The sequence below is a fragment of the Sciurus vulgaris genome (genome assembly GCF_902686455.1).
Source record: "Sciurus vulgaris genome assembly, chromosome: 12".
Lineage (NCBI taxonomy): Eukaryota > Metazoa > Chordata > Mammalia > Rodentia > Sciuridae > Sciurus > Sciurus vulgaris.
The window spans coordinates 81767196-81782976 of record NC_136473.1 but is presented as its reverse complement, the minus strand read 5'-3'; the positions used below and the strand labels follow the sequence as shown (position 1 = coordinate 81782976).

Genomic DNA, 15781 nt, shown 5'->3' with positions numbered 1-15781 from the left:
AGATTGCAGGGCCACATTTGATGAGGGTCTTCTTGTTGCATCATCTCATGGTAGAAAGTGGAAGGGCCAGAGAGTATGCACAAGAGAGAAGGGGCCTAATTCATCCTTTTCTCAGGCACCACTCCCACAATGACCAGCACCCTGCCCTAGTAACTGCATTAATCCACTCATAAGGGCAGAGCCCACATGACCTAATCACCTCCCTTTTTTCTTGCAGTGCTGAGGGTTAAACCCAGGGCCTTACACCTGGTGGGCAGGTGCTCTATCACTGAGCCACAGCCCCTAATCCTCATTTTTTTTTCAGTGGTAGATGGACACAATACCTTTATTTTCATGTGGTGCTGTGGATCGAACCCAGTGCCTCACATGTGCTAGGCAAACCCAGGCCCCCTAATCACCTCTTAAAGGTCCTATATCTCAGCACTGTGGCACTGGGGTTCTCAACAATACATGTACCCCCTTTTTGAGGACCACAAGGAAAGGATTTGAGTGCAGGTGGTTTCTTTGGAGGGGATGGGGAATTGGTTAGGAAGGAGAAGGAAGAATGAATGTGTGGGTTCCTGCTGCAGGCACCCAGAGCGCAGGGCTTTCTGGGAGGTTATGTGGAGTCATCTCACAGTGCCCCGTCCAGAGGGCAGAGAAGCCTGGATATTTATCTTTCTTTCTTTCTTTCTTTTTCTTTTTCCCTCTTTTTCTTTCTCCTTTTTTTCTTTCTTTTTTTGGGTAGTACTAGGGATTGAACCTAGGGTCTTTCACATGCTAGGGAAGTGCTCTACCACTGAGCTACACCCCCAGCCCTTTTTTATTTTTATTTTTAGACAAGTTCTCACTAGGCCGATCGCAAGTTTGTGATCCTCCTTCCTCAGCCTCTGAAGTAGCTGGGATTAGAGGTGTGCCCCCCATCTTGGATTTTTATCTTTCAACTCCCATTCATTCATGATTTCCTGAGGGCAGTTCCCAGGGGCACTGAGTCAGCATCTGTAGGCTGCCCCACAGAGACTGAAGGAAGTTCTTCAGAATGGGTCACAGGTGCTCATGAGAGTGCTCAGCTGAGTTTATGGGGACAGTGACTGCAGAGAGGACACTGGTGGGACACAGACACCATCAGTTATAAAGAAGGAAGGTTGGAAGCAAGGCAGGGAAGGAGGGTGCAGAATCAGATTCGAGGGGCTGATGGGAAGGAGGGGAACCCCTGACTCTCAAAACAACCCTTAATTCTTAAAACAAAACAGCAGACAGTACTCCCAAGTCTATGCAGAGTAAATAGTTGTCTCAGTGTCTGTTCATACCCAACAAGGTGGGGGGAAAGGTAGAGTAAGCCAGGTGTTCCAGAGGGACTGCTGGATGTATGCTAGTTGCCATAGCAACTGATGCCAATGGAAGAGCGGGCCCCCTCCTCTGGGTGTCCTACTAACCTACAATTGAGCTGCTGGAATTCTCACTGAGCGTGATGACATACAATTTGGTTGACAACCAGGATGGATGGGAGCTGAGGAAGCTGTTGAGATGGGTTTGACTTTTCCCTGCCAGCCCTGCCCACCTGTCTACCTGTCCTTTTTTCTCTCCTTTCTGACTGTCAGCCTCCTCCTTTGCTCCACACCCTTATGTTCTGTGATAAGCCATCTGGGCTTTTGTGGAGCCTGGAAGTCCCATGTGATTTGATATTACCAAAAGAGCACAAGTTTGGAACTATGACAGACTGTTCAGATCCCATCTTGGTGGCTCCGGGAAAGCTGTTTATTCTGAGTAAGACTAGCAATATGGGAGTAGGTTTGCTGTTAGTATATAATGGTATATAGTTTATATGATATGCTTGGTATCTAGAAGGTGTATAGTAGGTGCTTCACAGATTTTAATTCCCTGCCTTTTGGTTGGTTTCTGAAACATCAAAGCTATAAAGGCCATCTGTGCGATGGAACTTTTCTACCTCGGTGGTGAAACCCAGTTGCCTACCCGTCTTGGCCAAATCCCCTCCCTTCAGAGAGCCTTCCCCAATTCATTCACTGCAGTATGGTTGCTATGTGAGTCAGGGTTGTCCTGGAACTCATGTGCATGATTTGTACTTAGTAACTTGTGCTTTTAAGATTTTTCTAACAATTATATAGCACATAAATTTTACAAAATAGTAATATGGCATTATCTTATTTAATCCTAACAGTGTGAATTAGATAGTCTCTCCCCCGATTTACAAGAGAGGAAACTGGAAGTCAGCTTAACTGACTTGGCAGAATTGCATAACTTGAAAATGGCAGCATCAGAACAGAATCCAGTCTTTCTGACTCTCATGTCTGCTCTTTCCAGCATACCCACTGCCTTGCTGTGTGTCCCTGAAGCCTGGGGGCATGTCAAGGACAGGGATCATATGTTTTCCACTGGAGTAGGAGCTTTCCAAGGACAGAGATCCTGTCTTCTTTCTGTTTTCGCTCAATCCAGCAGCCTGGGTTCTTAGGCCATGCTGTCTACTGACATTGTTAGAGACCCCCTCCTGGAATGCCCCTAAGTGACCTTCCCATCTTCCTTGCTTTGGGTAGCCACAAATGTGGCCACAGTCAGGAGCTCTGGGCCAACAGCAGAAGGAGCAGCCCAAACCTCTGTGAATACCAGTCCTTGTTTGACTTAAGCTCAAAGGCTGAGCTGTCCCAGGATGTTCATGAGGGGCCAGCTCTGGCCTCTGGGCTATCAGATGTCCCTGGCCAGGCAGAAAAAGACCATTCACTGCAGTCAAATAAAGGCCAGCAGTCCAGGCAGAGGACTAACTGGGGTACCCAAAGAGTTGCAGACTGAATTGTTCTTACCTATATATTGGGGCAACAAAGGAACAATACAGGCAGATGCACAAAAATATGGATTTGAAAGGCAAATAGAAAGGAGTCAGGCCCCCAGAGACCCAAAGCATGTAGCTACCTGAAACAGATCAACACTCACTGAAGATGCTGGACAGGGTCATGGAGAGAGAAGGTAGGGAAGACTGACGTAGAGGCATACGCCTTAGGTGAACAGAGCCAGCAAGTTCGTGACGTGCACGCCAGGGAGCTGGAACGAGAGACAGACACTGTGAGATCCATCTGAGCACGTGTGTGAGAGGTGCTGGATACAAAGAGGCTGTGTGTGCACAAGATCAGTTGAGGATATGTCTGCTGATACTCAGGGATTGTGCAGTGACCAGAGAGGCACAGCGGGTGTCTGAAAGGTAGAGGGGCTTCCAGAGAGGGTGAGTGATCCTGTACTCAGCCTGGGGGACAAATGGGTTCTCACCAGCCCACCCTGCTTCTCCCTTAGCTAATTCATACTCAAAGTGACCTGTCTTGTGTTCTCTCTTCTTTCTTGTGGGGCATCTCCAGCCTGGGAGATAAGGACACATCTTTGACCTAGTTCCTGTCCTCTTGCCCTGACTGCTCACTCCTCTAGCCCTTTTCCTTGGCCCCACTTCTCCTTGGTCACCTTTCCCAATCTCTCAGTCTTCCTGCCTTTCTATGTCTGGTTTCTGTCCTGGCCCCCATGAGTTTGATGACAAGGGGCGGTTCAGGAATGACACTATCTACACATGCATGGCCATGTGGACAGACTCTGGTGGTGGGACTGCTTGCAGCAGGGGTTCCCAGGATTGCTGACATTCTGCTGAGTGTAATTATGAGGGACAGAGCTTATCTGGTTGTCACTGTCCCTTTCCAAGCCATGAGTTTCTGAAGAGGGGCTCCGGGGAATAGCAGCTGCTCCAGGCACATGCAGGGGTGAACTTTCCCCAGATGTTCCCGGTTTTCTGAATTTAGCCAGAGCAAGGAGCTCGCTGTGTGAGGCTCCAGCTGAGCGATCTCATAGAAATCTGGGAGGCAGTAGCTATACGATGTGTATGTCCCTGCCAGTCCCTGTGGTGAGTTTCCTCTTCTTGAAAGGCAAAGTATATGGAAATTTCTGCAGACCTGGATTCCATTTTCAGTTTGATTTTCACTGCTTACGTGACCTTGGGTATTACTTAGCATCTTTGTGCTTTGGTCTCTATTGTCTGAAAGGAAAGATGATGCTAACATCTCCTTGTAACACTTGTTCATACATTCAGTAAGTAGTTATAGAGCACCTGCTGTATGCCAGGCACCGTGGATGCACCAAGAGGAAAAAAAAAATGGACATTTTTCTTAAACTCATATGTGAAAAAAAAAAATGGCAATAAGCAAGCAAGTGGATATATAAAAATACGTAATAGTTTAGGTGGTACTGTGTATCTTAAGCTGAATAAAGGGCAGAGAGTGATGGGTTGGGGGCCACTTGAGATAGGGTGATCAGGGAAAGCTTGTTTGGCCAGCGATGCAGATAACTGAGGTTAGAGCCATCCAGCAAAGGCGGAGCCTGTGCAAAGAGCCCGAGGCAAGAACGGGCATATGTTCAAGGAACCACAAGGAGGTCAGTGTGGCAGAAGCAGAGTAAACAAAGGAAAGAGTAGTCAAAATGAGGTCAGGAGGTAGGTGGGGCTAGGTGTGCCATAGTGAAGACAGTGACTTCTTCTCCGTGAGAGGAGAAGCCATTGAGGACTTCAGGAGAGGGGTGATGCAATCCCCCATGTTCAGAGGGGCAGTCTGGCTGCTATGAGAAGAGATCACAGGGAATGAGGGAGGACAGTCGGCTGGTGTCCCCTCAGTGACTCCTCCTCCTGAGGGTCCCTTAGGCCCCTACTGGCATAGCAGCCTCTCTCACTTCCCTTCCCATCGTCCTGTCCCATGCTCTCAGACCACACAAAGGCACTGATGGCGTTGGCATGGCAGAGGCAGGATGGTAAGCTAGCCTAAGACCGTAGCTCAGTATATAAGACCTGGTAGGGGCTCCCCTCTCTGCTGCCGTTCCCAGCTACAGAGATGGTGGGAAAGCCAGGTCTCCTCAAAGGTTATATAAATATTTGCTGAGCAGTAACACAGCTGGGAGCAGGGCCCCTTCCTCCAGCTGGTTCACTTGCCACCCCAGAGAAATCTCAGCTGGGATTAGGGCTGGGCTTTGGAACACTCCACTGTGCATCTACTGACTCTCAATGCCCCCGATTCAGACTGTCCCATCGACCGACCTTCACAATCTTTCAGTCTGAGCCTCGGGCTGGCCCCAGGGAGGGAGTTAACAAGAAATGGTACCACTGTCTGTTAGAAGATCCCTGGCTCAGGAATCAGGATGCCTGAGTCATGGAGGGATCTCGAACACATAACTCGCGTGTTCTGGGCTTTGTTTCCTCCTCTGTGAAATGGAGGGGGTTGAACCAGGAGATCCCTACAATCCTTTTCAGTTCTGACTTTCGGGACTCTGTCTGAATGAACTGGGTCTGGTCCAGGCTACCTGGCTCCTCTTCCTCAAAGGGCCTGGAGGTTGGTGAGGAGAGGCAGCGGCCTTGCTGGGTCAGAGAGGAGAGGAGGAAAGCTCACCATGCTCACTGGCAAGAAGCTCTGGAAGACTCAGCAGTGCTAACAGGTCAAGAAATTCAATGGAAGCTGGGCATGGTAGCACACATGTAGCCCCAAATGCTCAGGAGGCTAAGGCAGGACGATCATTTCAGCCCAGACTGGGCAATGCAGTGAGACCCCATCTTAAAAAAAAAAAAGAAAAAGAAAAATCACTGATGACTCCTGACTTGGGACTGGTGTCATCATGGCTTCCAGACCTGTGACCAAACTGACTACTTTAAGCCACTCTTTGAACTTCTTTCGGCTCTTACTTGTCCAAAGCAAGTATAATAATACAGCTTCACTTTAGATCCCTCGGTTGTTTGAAAATAGAATAAAATTATCCATGTGCTTTAAAAACTAATGCTACCCAGAGGCTGGGGATGATTGTTTTAGACATTTCTATTAAGGTCACAAAAGATGATTCTCTAAGGACCCAGTGGAGTCACTGTGGGATCTGGGGTAGGTTTCTGAAAGCTGGGGTCAGGGGATGTGACCAGATAATTACACATGGAACCCATTATGGTAAGGGTTCGTTCGCTCTCCCAAATCCTGTCTCCCCCTTCCTCGCCCTTCCATTCTGGTTTAATTCTTTCTCTTCCTTTTCACTTCACTTTATGCCTGCCTCCGCTAAGATACAACCAGCTTAGCCTGTTGGGGGTGTACATGGGTCACTGGGTCAAGATTTCACCTATAGGTCTAGAGGGAGGTCCTCTGACTAGCTGGGATTTTTGAAGGGGCAGGGGCTTTTCTATTTGAGGGATTAAATTGCTTCATAGGTGATAGGAAAGAGAAGAATGAGGGCAGTACAAGGGACAGAGTGGTGGATACCCACCCTGAGGCCCTCATCTTCTCAAGGGTCTCATATCTGAGGCTCACCAGAAATCAAGTGTGTAGCCAGGCCCCAGACATGCCCAAGCAAATGATGCAGGACTCAAGAGCCTACCAAACTGTCGGGCAAGTTCCTCTTTTTTTCTTGCCCCTCTTAACCAACCACATCAAACTTTGAGGGAGACAACCAGAACCCCCCACAAATTATCTTTGGATGTTTGTTGAAAATGGAAACTTTGCCAGGCATGGTGGCACACACCTGTAATTCTAGCAACTGGGTAGCGAGGTGTGTGCGTGTGTGTGAGAGAAAGACAGACAGACAGACAGACACTGAGGCGGGAGGATCACAAGTTCGAGACCAGCCTTAGCAACTTAGTGAGACCCTTTCTCAAAATAAAAATAAAAAGAGCTGGGGATGCAGCTCGGTGGTAAAGTGCCCCAGGGTCCAGTCTTCGGTACCCCAGTACCAAAATGGGAAATGGAATCCCGACTGAGGGGAATTTGGGATTGAACATAGGTAACTCCATAGGGGGCAGGGGGAAAGAATCACCCCCCCACACACACACACACATACAGAAACCTGCTGAGGGACCTCAGGCACATTAGTCTGAGTTCTGCCCTTGCTTTGGACATTTCATGGCCTTTCTGTGCCTCAGTTTCTCCCTAGTAGAAAGTAGCTCTGATGGTGCTGGCAGGGGGGGAAAAAATGAGATCATGGCTCCCAAAGGCTCTTTGAAGAGAAGCACCAGAGTAGCACAGAGGAGCCCTATCTGAGATAGACGGGCCTTTTTCTTCTTGCCTTCTTGGCTGGGTTTTCTTTCTGGAAAAGTGCCTGACTCCCAGCTCCCTTTCAGCAGGTGTCTTCCCCCTCCACCATGTGTGCCTCAGCTGTCCCCTGCTCCCTCTGCTGCAGGCTTCAATCATGCAGCCTGGGACTCAGAAAGAAGAGCTCAAAGTCACTCTGCATGCCCCCCACCACTGTAGTCAAGGCCACCGTATCACCGCGTCTGCCGCAACCCCCACCCCCCCACCCTGTGATGGGCAAGGTCAGGGCCTCTTCAAGCAGAGGAGCAGGGCCAGTGACAGGGAGGCTGTTTTCCTGTCTTCACAAAAGCCCCCAGACAGCCTTTCTCTTCAGTGCCACTGTCCAATTTCCCAAAGTGCCTTGACCTGTGGGCAGAAAATAGCAGGTGCTAATTTGCATGCTATTTATTTAAGTAGCAAAGCCTTTGGGACCCTGCCCCTTCCCTGTAAAAGCCTCCCCCCTACCCCTCATCCCCCCATCCCCACTAGCCTCTGCCAAGCAGGAAGGTGGACACTACCAGGGGACTCGTCCTCCCCATGCAGAAGGATACAGTGGAGGAACCTCAGATTCTGTTAGGTTCTGGCAGCTCAGGAACCAGCCAAAAGTGGAGGACGTTTAGAGATACTCAGCCCAGAATCCTCTGAGAGCCCCTCCCTTGGGCTAAGCAGCTGACTGAGACTTTGTTTCAAGGTCTTTGGTCCCCCACCCCCTGTGGTGCTGGGGGGTGGGGAGGGAGAGAGGAAGGGGAGGGTGAATGGACAGGTAAACAGGTAGTCAGGCATGAGGAAAAGGGATTGGGCCACATAGGCTCTGGAAGGGGGCGGTGAGGGAGTGTTTAGGGACTACTTAGTTCCCTGCAAGACACCCCCTCCCTTCAAGAAAACTCCCCCTGCCTTACCCCTTCCAGGCCTCAAATCTCTTTTCCCCCATCTCTGCCCAGAAAGCCACAAAGGAGGAAAGCTTATGGAAAACCTACAGCCAGATCTGGAGAACAACATCCCCTGCTGAGGACATTCCTCTGGCTGAGACATTCATTTTACTTAGACTGAAACTAAAGAGAATCCCTTATGGCTGTTGCTATAAGCTGTTCCCCAGATGACCCAAGCTAGCTCCAGCACAGCTGCTGGGACAGACCTCCCTAGGGAATGAATTGCACTTTCCCTCTGTTTAGGGTGATGGTAAGGATGGGAGGCCCAGGACAGCATGGGGAATGGAGAGGCAAGATAGGGGCTTGGTCCAGGGACAGCATTCTGGACTGAGATAGAAGAATATGCTAGAAAGAACCGTCTGCCTTGCTCTGATTTCCCTCAAAACCAGTCTGCTTGGAAGCTGGTACTTCTTCTTAGAACTCAGGACAGAGGGAATAAAAATCTATTTCCTCCGGTGCTATTCCCACCCTTGTCTTGTCAAGGAGTAGTCTGAGGGATCCGTGCTAGGATCACTGTAGCTTTTGACTCACCTTTGATCTGAAAACATATTTGGAAAACTTGGAAAAGTTGGCCCCTGTGTGTACCCTCTAATACAAAACCAACCTCCCCGCGTCAGACTGTTCAGGAATCCAGAGACTGTCCCTCTGCTGAGGTCTCCACCCTCTAACTGAGATTTACCAGATGCTGTGGCACATACCTATAAACTCAGCCACTCGGGGCGCTAAGGCAGGAGACTTTTGAGGCCAACCTTGGCAATTTAATGAGACCCTGTCTTAACACACACACACACACACACACACACAGCTGGGGATGTGGTTCAGTAGTAGAGTGGTGTTCCTGGGTTCAATCCCCTGTATCCAAACATACAAACAAACAGGGATTGTGGCTCAGTAGTAGAGTGCTTGCCTAGTATGTATGAGGCACTGGGTTCCATTCTCAGCACAAAATAAAGGTCTATGGACAACTAAAAAATATTTAAAACATACAAAACGGGGGTTCATCCCTGTAGAGCTGCAGCCCTGGTCAGTGCTGCTGGATAGTCAGAGGACTGGGGCAGATAGATGTGAAGGGAAAAGGGCCAGCGCTAAGACTCAAAGCACCATCCACGCCTCCTTAAAGGCTGAAGGAGAGGGAATCCAGGAATGCAAATCTTAACTCTCTCAACCTTTGTGAAAACTGAGGTCCAGAAAGCTAAAGGGTGTGCCATGACAGGCCTAAGAGAACAGGTGTAGCCCAGTCGCTCCAAACCGCCCAAACACCAGAGACAACACTTTGGGGTTATTGGTCATCTTAATTCAGTACTTTGGGGGGAGGGGTCCTTTAAAAGAAGTAATTACCATAGTTGCTTTTGTTGCTTAAAGAACTGCAGATGCAATCTATCAGTTTCTAAAACATAGTCTTGCCTAGTTCACCCTGGGATGGGGACCCAACCTTAGTCAGGTAGCCCCTTCCAGGAGCAGAGGAAGGAGCAGAGGAAGCAGGAGGGAGGGCAGTCATCCTGCCCCCCACCCCAGCTCTCTTTTCTCTTTGACAGAGAAAAGTTACAAGGTAGTCCCTGAGGGGAGAGGGAGGATCCTATTTGAAGGGACCTGCTACTGATCGGGCTTTTTTTTTTTTTTTTTAAACCCTACACGAAAATCTTCATGTCTTTGGATCCTTTGCTTCCTAACCAGTTAGTTGAAAATGCCCCTGGGATGAGGGGCCCCCTGGAGTGATGTGAGCTGCTCCTTGGCCAGGGACAAGCACACTTCTCACCTTAGCTGTGGTCTGCTGGATGTTGGAGAGATGTTAGGTCCCACCCTCCGCGGGTATCAGGACTTCCGGCAGATGCAACCTACCATGCCCCCTTCCATCAGAAGGTTCCTGAGCCAACCTCTGGCAATATGTAGGCCCCTCTGACCTTCACCCCTACCACACCCCACCTAAGCCTTGTTTTAGGCGATGCACTGATGCCATGTTCAATTTTGACTAATTTTTAAAAAACCTAGAAAGAGGCCAGAAGAGGCTAGGCAGAAGCCCTCTGCGGAGTGGGTTCTGCCCAGGTCTCCCCAGCCTGGTACCCACCGGTGCACCTCGGCTGGAGAGACCTGCAAGTGCCCCGCAGCTCACGCCCCCTTCTGCCTGCGCAGTGCGAGTCTGAGCGCCCCAGGGACCGGACCGCAGCTGGCATCCCAGGGGTTAACTCCGGAGCAGCCCAGGTGGAGGTCGAGGCCCCCAGCCCTTTTTTAAACCTCCGGGCTTCCGAGGCCACCGGAACGGTGGAGGCTGCGGTGGCTCTTTGTCTACCTGCTCTGGGCGTTAAAGAGCCCGCTCGCAGCCTGCCTCGCCCGGGCTCGGGACAGAAGTCAGAGACGGGGAAATAGGGCTCTGTCGCTTTAAGTACAGCTGGAGCCGTAAGTACGAGCCCGGCTGTGGGGAGAAAAGGGAGCGGAGGGCCGGCGAGGGTTCGGTTTCTGGCCCTCCTCGTGGTCGGAGGCTCACATCTTGTCGGGTGTCCACCGCGTGTCGAGCGAGGGCAGTCCCGAGGGTCGCTGGGCGCCCACCCGGTGCGCGGCCGCCCGAGCCGGGGAAGATGCTCCATCTGCCCTTGCCCAGGTCGGGAAGGACAGTGAATTTCCCCCGCAGGTAAGCGCCCCCCGCGGCGGCCGGCCAGCCGGGTGGGGTTTGCGGCACGCGCAGCCCCGGCACCCCGGCCCCTCGGCCGCTGCAGCTTCGGGGGCGGTGGGTGTGGGGTCCGCAAGAAGGAGGGTCTTGGCCGCTCTCCTTCTGCCAGAAGGAGGAGTGCCAGCGCCGCCGGAGCCTTCTGGCTCCTCAACATGCTGGAACCTTCAGGCCGCCCACCATTTGTTGGTATTGGGGCTGAGGGGTCTAGAGAGTGGAGAGGGGAGGAAAGGCTCTGAGACCCTCGGGAGACCTGGAGGGACTGAAACAATAGCACAACTTGATGGAACTTCGATGGTCGCCGCTGCAGCGTGCGAGGGTCGGGGTCCTCAGGGACCAGGCGGGCATATGGCGAGGGACCTGCGGCGCAGGCCGACTCAGCCAAGGCTCCAGCTGATCCGGAAGCACCGGGGGTCGTCTTGGGGTGAAAGGAGGTGGTGGGAGGCGGAAGGATGGGGGAGGGGCATGTAAGAGAGAGGGCTTTAAATTTGTGACCCCACAGCTGGTTGGATCCCTCCAAGAGTGAAGCTTGGGACTTTAGTCTGGGAAAGGGTAAAAATTCGAGAGCCCCAGTGATTTGAGGAGTCCCACTGTGAGGGACTGCAGAGCAGTCCTGTAAGGTGAGGACGTGCACAGAGGCTCCTTCATAAAAGGGAAGTAAATGTGACCACAGCCAGCCCCAGGACCCTCTGAGCTGACTTGGAAACTGGCTTCCACGGGAGGCTTAGGAAATTCCAGCCGCCCGAGAAAGAGGGCTGGGGCTTTCTGGTTTTTTGGGGAACTTCCCACCTCGTGGCAGGAACCCCTGTATAACACTCCATCCTCTCAGCCTCCTTCAGACCTGGCAGCCTCTGGGAGGTTGGAGGTCAGGGAGCTGAATGGGAGGCCCCATGCACTGTGCTGTGGCCACGCCCACATGAAACCTCTCTGCCCTCTGAGCCCCAACAGCCCAGACTTGCACCCTGTAACAAGCTCCTGGTTCCTTGGAGGAAACCCCAAGTACTCTCCTGGGGCTCAGTTGCAACCCACTACACAAAGGCCTAGTTAAGAGCAAAGAATTGGGCAAAGCTTGGGAAGGGAGAGACATCTATCTGCCTCAGTGCCTTCCTACTGCAGGATGGAGGCAACAGGCCCCTTGGAAGCCAGAGTACTGCTTCCCTGAACTTTTTGTCCCCTACCACGGTACACAGACTGCAGCCTTGCAGCCCCTCTGGAATGTGATGACTGGTAAGATTGCTAAGATGACTGGTGGGGGTTGTCATAAAACGAAGCAGTTCATGCATAGACAATAGATCCATTTAGGGACCCCTAGGGATTCTTTCTTCAGGTGAGATCTTGGGCTGAGTCTGCAAAGCTCAGAGGGCCCTGAAGAAGTAGAGAAAAGGGGCTCTTCAAACCGCCAGTCCCACTTCCGTGGCTGTCACTCCAGTTAGAATCTACTTAGAATTCACTCATGCTGTGCCCAAGGAAAATTGTCACCCAATCAAGATTTGCACTGACTCTACTCTTTGCTCCTGGAAGGTACAAAAATCCTCTACGTGACTCCTGAGCCCTTTCTGTGAGCCCATTATCACCTCTCCCTGCACAGCAACCTTTTCTAGCATTCTCCAGGGAGAATACCATTTTTTTTGAATTGGTATTCTCCCTGCCCTCTTCCTCAGCCCCACCCTTCCCAGGGGAACCTGGCCTTTGTAGAGTGATCTTAGTGTCCTGTCCTAGGGGCACAGCTGTTGAGATCTTGTCTAGCTTTTTACCAGAAACATTTTCTGGGCAGGTGTGCCAGGGCGGGGACCAGTCTGCCATAGCCCTGGGAGAGAAACAGGTCACGTTACACCTCCCCAGCCATTACACCTCCCCAGCCCAGCCGGCTGCCTGCCTGCCGGGGTGGGGCTAGGTTGGGCCTGTGGTTTCTTTTCCATCCTAGCCCAAGAGTTGCAGGCAGAGAGAAGGGATGTTGTAAAGTGCAGGTCAGTCCTGGAATTGCCACACTTCAATTATAAACTTTAACAAGCCTGGCTCCGGTCCATGGAGGGGGAGCCGAACTGAAGCCTCTACTCTGGGGACAGCTTGAAACCTTCCCTGTAAATGATGTTTGGCTGAGGCCAGCGGGGGGTCAGGGGGATCAAAGAAACGCTTTCTCTACAGGCTCAGGTTCCCCTTAAATCTCCAAAGGAGACAGCACTGGGAGGATGTGGGGATACAGGGTGAATCACTTAATTGGCCCTCAAGTGTCTCCATGGCCGGCTTTTGTGAGTGAACTGAGCTCTGACCCCAGTGCCTCCATTTGCCCTAGAGAAGATGCCCATCCTCCCAGATGGCTGGGCCTGCTGCCTCTACCATGGAAGACTCGATCCCTAAATACCGTGCTAACACACTTCGAGTGTATGGTCTCACCTGGGAACCTCTTTCTCTCTCCTTCTATCCCAGCGAATGTGGAAGCCTGGAGTCCAGGCATCCTGTCCATTCTGCCCTCCTGCACACCACCTGGAAAGGACCCTCGGGTGAAGCCTGGGGATTAGGGAGAACAAGACCTGTTTACTGCATTTGCCTGACCCCCAGAGAGATTTCCTAGGTCAGAGGGCTTTGATTTGGCTCAAACTCAGCCTCTGTGAAAAGACAAATGCCTAGGGACAGCAAAGCCAATGAGCTACTTCTCGTTAGAGGGGTTTATAAGACTAGGCACACACCCCCACAGGCAAACCACACTTGCTGGCTTAACCTCTTCCTGCAAAGCCTCGGGGGAAAGGGGGGCTGAGCAGGAAGCATCTTAATAAGGAGTGCTTAGTGCATAGCATTCTGCCCAACATCTGAGCCAGTCCCTTTTCTCACTAAACCATGACATTCTAAAACACTACCTGTGCTAAGGCCTTTATACATGTTCTTTCATTTAAGCTTTCATTTAATCGTCAAAATAACCATAAGAGGTATAGTTTATTATCATCCCATTTCACAGATGAAGAAACTGAGGCCCAGAGATTAAGTAAACATACTTAAAATCACAGTAGAGGAATTTGTCCTCACACCTAGGTCAGTCTGCCTTTAAGGCCAACCCTAACTACTGTGTGATAAGGAGAATTCTCATTAACATCAGCCTAGGCAGGGTCTGGGAATGATAAATGCTGGAGTCTGAGAGGTTGGGGGTAATTTGATGCCTCAGCAAAGGTTTAAGGTTGGTCTGGGACTCTAGTGGGAACGTAGTAGGAAGGTTACTAAACTTGGAGTAGCCTGACCAAACGTGGAACATGCTCACTTCTGATTAGCTTTGTGACCTTACAGAGGTTATGTAGTCTATAGACTCAGTTTCCCTCTCTGTCAAATGGGCATGATCCCTAACCTGTCTGCCTTACTGGGATGGAGTAATGCCAATGAGATAATATAAAGAGCAGAGAACTTTGAACATGTGAACTTTTATGACCAGTTGAGGTCCCTCTCAGCCTCAAGAGTCTCCTGGACTCTTTAGATTGCCTTTTTCCCTTGACATTTTTCCATCTTGCTAGAATCTAATGAGGGTACCTATCAGTATAATAGTCTAGAGCTACTTGGCTCAGAGTCTATCTTTGATTTTTACTTAAGTTCTTAATTGCCCATCTTCAGATTTCTGTTCAGTCTAAAATCTATACTATTTAAGATGGCATATTTATATATCCTGTTTTATGGTAATTTACATAAATATAAACTGCTTTTTAAAACTTAATCATTTTTTCAAAAAGCAATCATATTCATTCAACCTTTATTATGTGGTAACTTTATTCAACCTTTATTATGTGGTAACTTTGTGCCATTCTCTGTGCTGGGTGCTGGAGAAGCAGAGCTGAACCCTAAGGCTGACATTTATATACTTATTAATTCACTTATTTGACAAACTCTAGTGAGCACTTCAGATTCCATACACAGTGCTGGATACTGGGGATGCAATACTGAACAGGAAGACAGACATAAACTCTGTATTCAAACCTTCTAATCTTAAAATGAAACAGGTAAATAAAAGTTAATAAACATGATTTCAAATCATGAGAACTGTCGGAGGGAATAACTGCAGGAGGATACAGTCTGCTGGAGGAGACTGAAGGAAGCAAATAACTGTGATACCAGGTCACATGTGCAGTAGCTGGATGCTAGCAGGGAGGGGTCATACTTGGAATGGTCATGGAAGATGTCACAGGGGAGGTGAAGGGTCTGGAAGTAAAAATAATTTCCCCAATTGAGAGGTTCTGAATCATCCTCCAGATTCTTCGCTCAGACCCACCATCAGTGTGACTTCTTCAGTCATATAGATTCTATGTCTGAGACAGAATCCTCTGAGACAATTGAATGAATAATAATTGAATGACTTTTTCATCACCCAGTACCACAGAATTCCTATCTGGTAGCCTTTAATAGTCGTGCTGCCTCATATCCTCAGGGCCTGAGTGTCAGTGTCATCTCAAGTTAAGCTCATGATATAATAAAATGTCCTTAGATTGTCCTTGCCCTTGCCAGGAAAGCATAATCAAATAATTTTAGCCAGATGGAGAAGGTGTAGGATATGAAAATTCATCGTCAGGTTAACTTTTTTTGGATGCTCCAGGAATTTCCTAGAAATGTTTCATTCTTGGACATGGTTGGACATTTTAAATCTGAAACCCCCTTTCCTATGAAGACTTTGACTCATCATTGGAAAAGAAACATTGAAAAGAAAAGAGCATCAAATCACCCCCCCCACACACACACACACACCACGTATGTGTGCAAAGTCTGGTCCTTAGTGCTGAGCACATCGAGAAAGGCTTGTTATAATTCACAGACTTATAGAGGTAGAGCAAGGAAGAAATTCCTCACAAACTAGTTTTCCGACAGCATATTAACGCAGGTGCCACTTTAGTAGTAGATGTGTTGTTTATTCAAAAGTGGGGAGCAGAGAGGAGTGTGCACCTACCTACAGTTTGCTGGCACCACGCTGGATACTTGACTGTCTTGTTTACTCCTCCAGCTACCCTGAAAGGCTGATGGTGATATGACCATTTTTGCGATGTGAGCATATGTTCAGGGAGGGAAACTGCCTGTTCTCTGTCACAGCCAGTAAGTAGTGGAGCAGAAACACAAACCCAGCTCTGGCTCCACAAACATTCCTCTCTAGAATATGTAAGTCTGAGACACTT

General features: G+C 49.8%; 1 protein-coding gene across 10 annotated transcripts in view; it reads left to right on the top strand.

Moving 5' to 3' along the window:
* Positions 1–15781, top strand: part of NAV1 (neuron navigator 1) — a 254821-nt gene that overhangs the window by 167724 nt on the left and 71316 nt on the right. For 3 of the 10 annotated variants that reach the window (XM_079106001.1, XM_079106009.1, XM_079106008.1), the window contains exon 1: positions 9625–10607. The exons of 6 other annotated variants lie outside the window; for them this stretch is intronic. In XM_079106001.1, the coding sequence (XP_078962127.1) occupies positions 10555–10607 (53 nt within the window). In that variant the 5' untranslated portion in view covers positions 9625–10554. Of the gene's footprint in view, positions 1–9623; positions 10608–15781 lie in introns of those variants that run through there. One more of the 10 variants, XM_079106007.1, reaches the window with a different exon arrangement.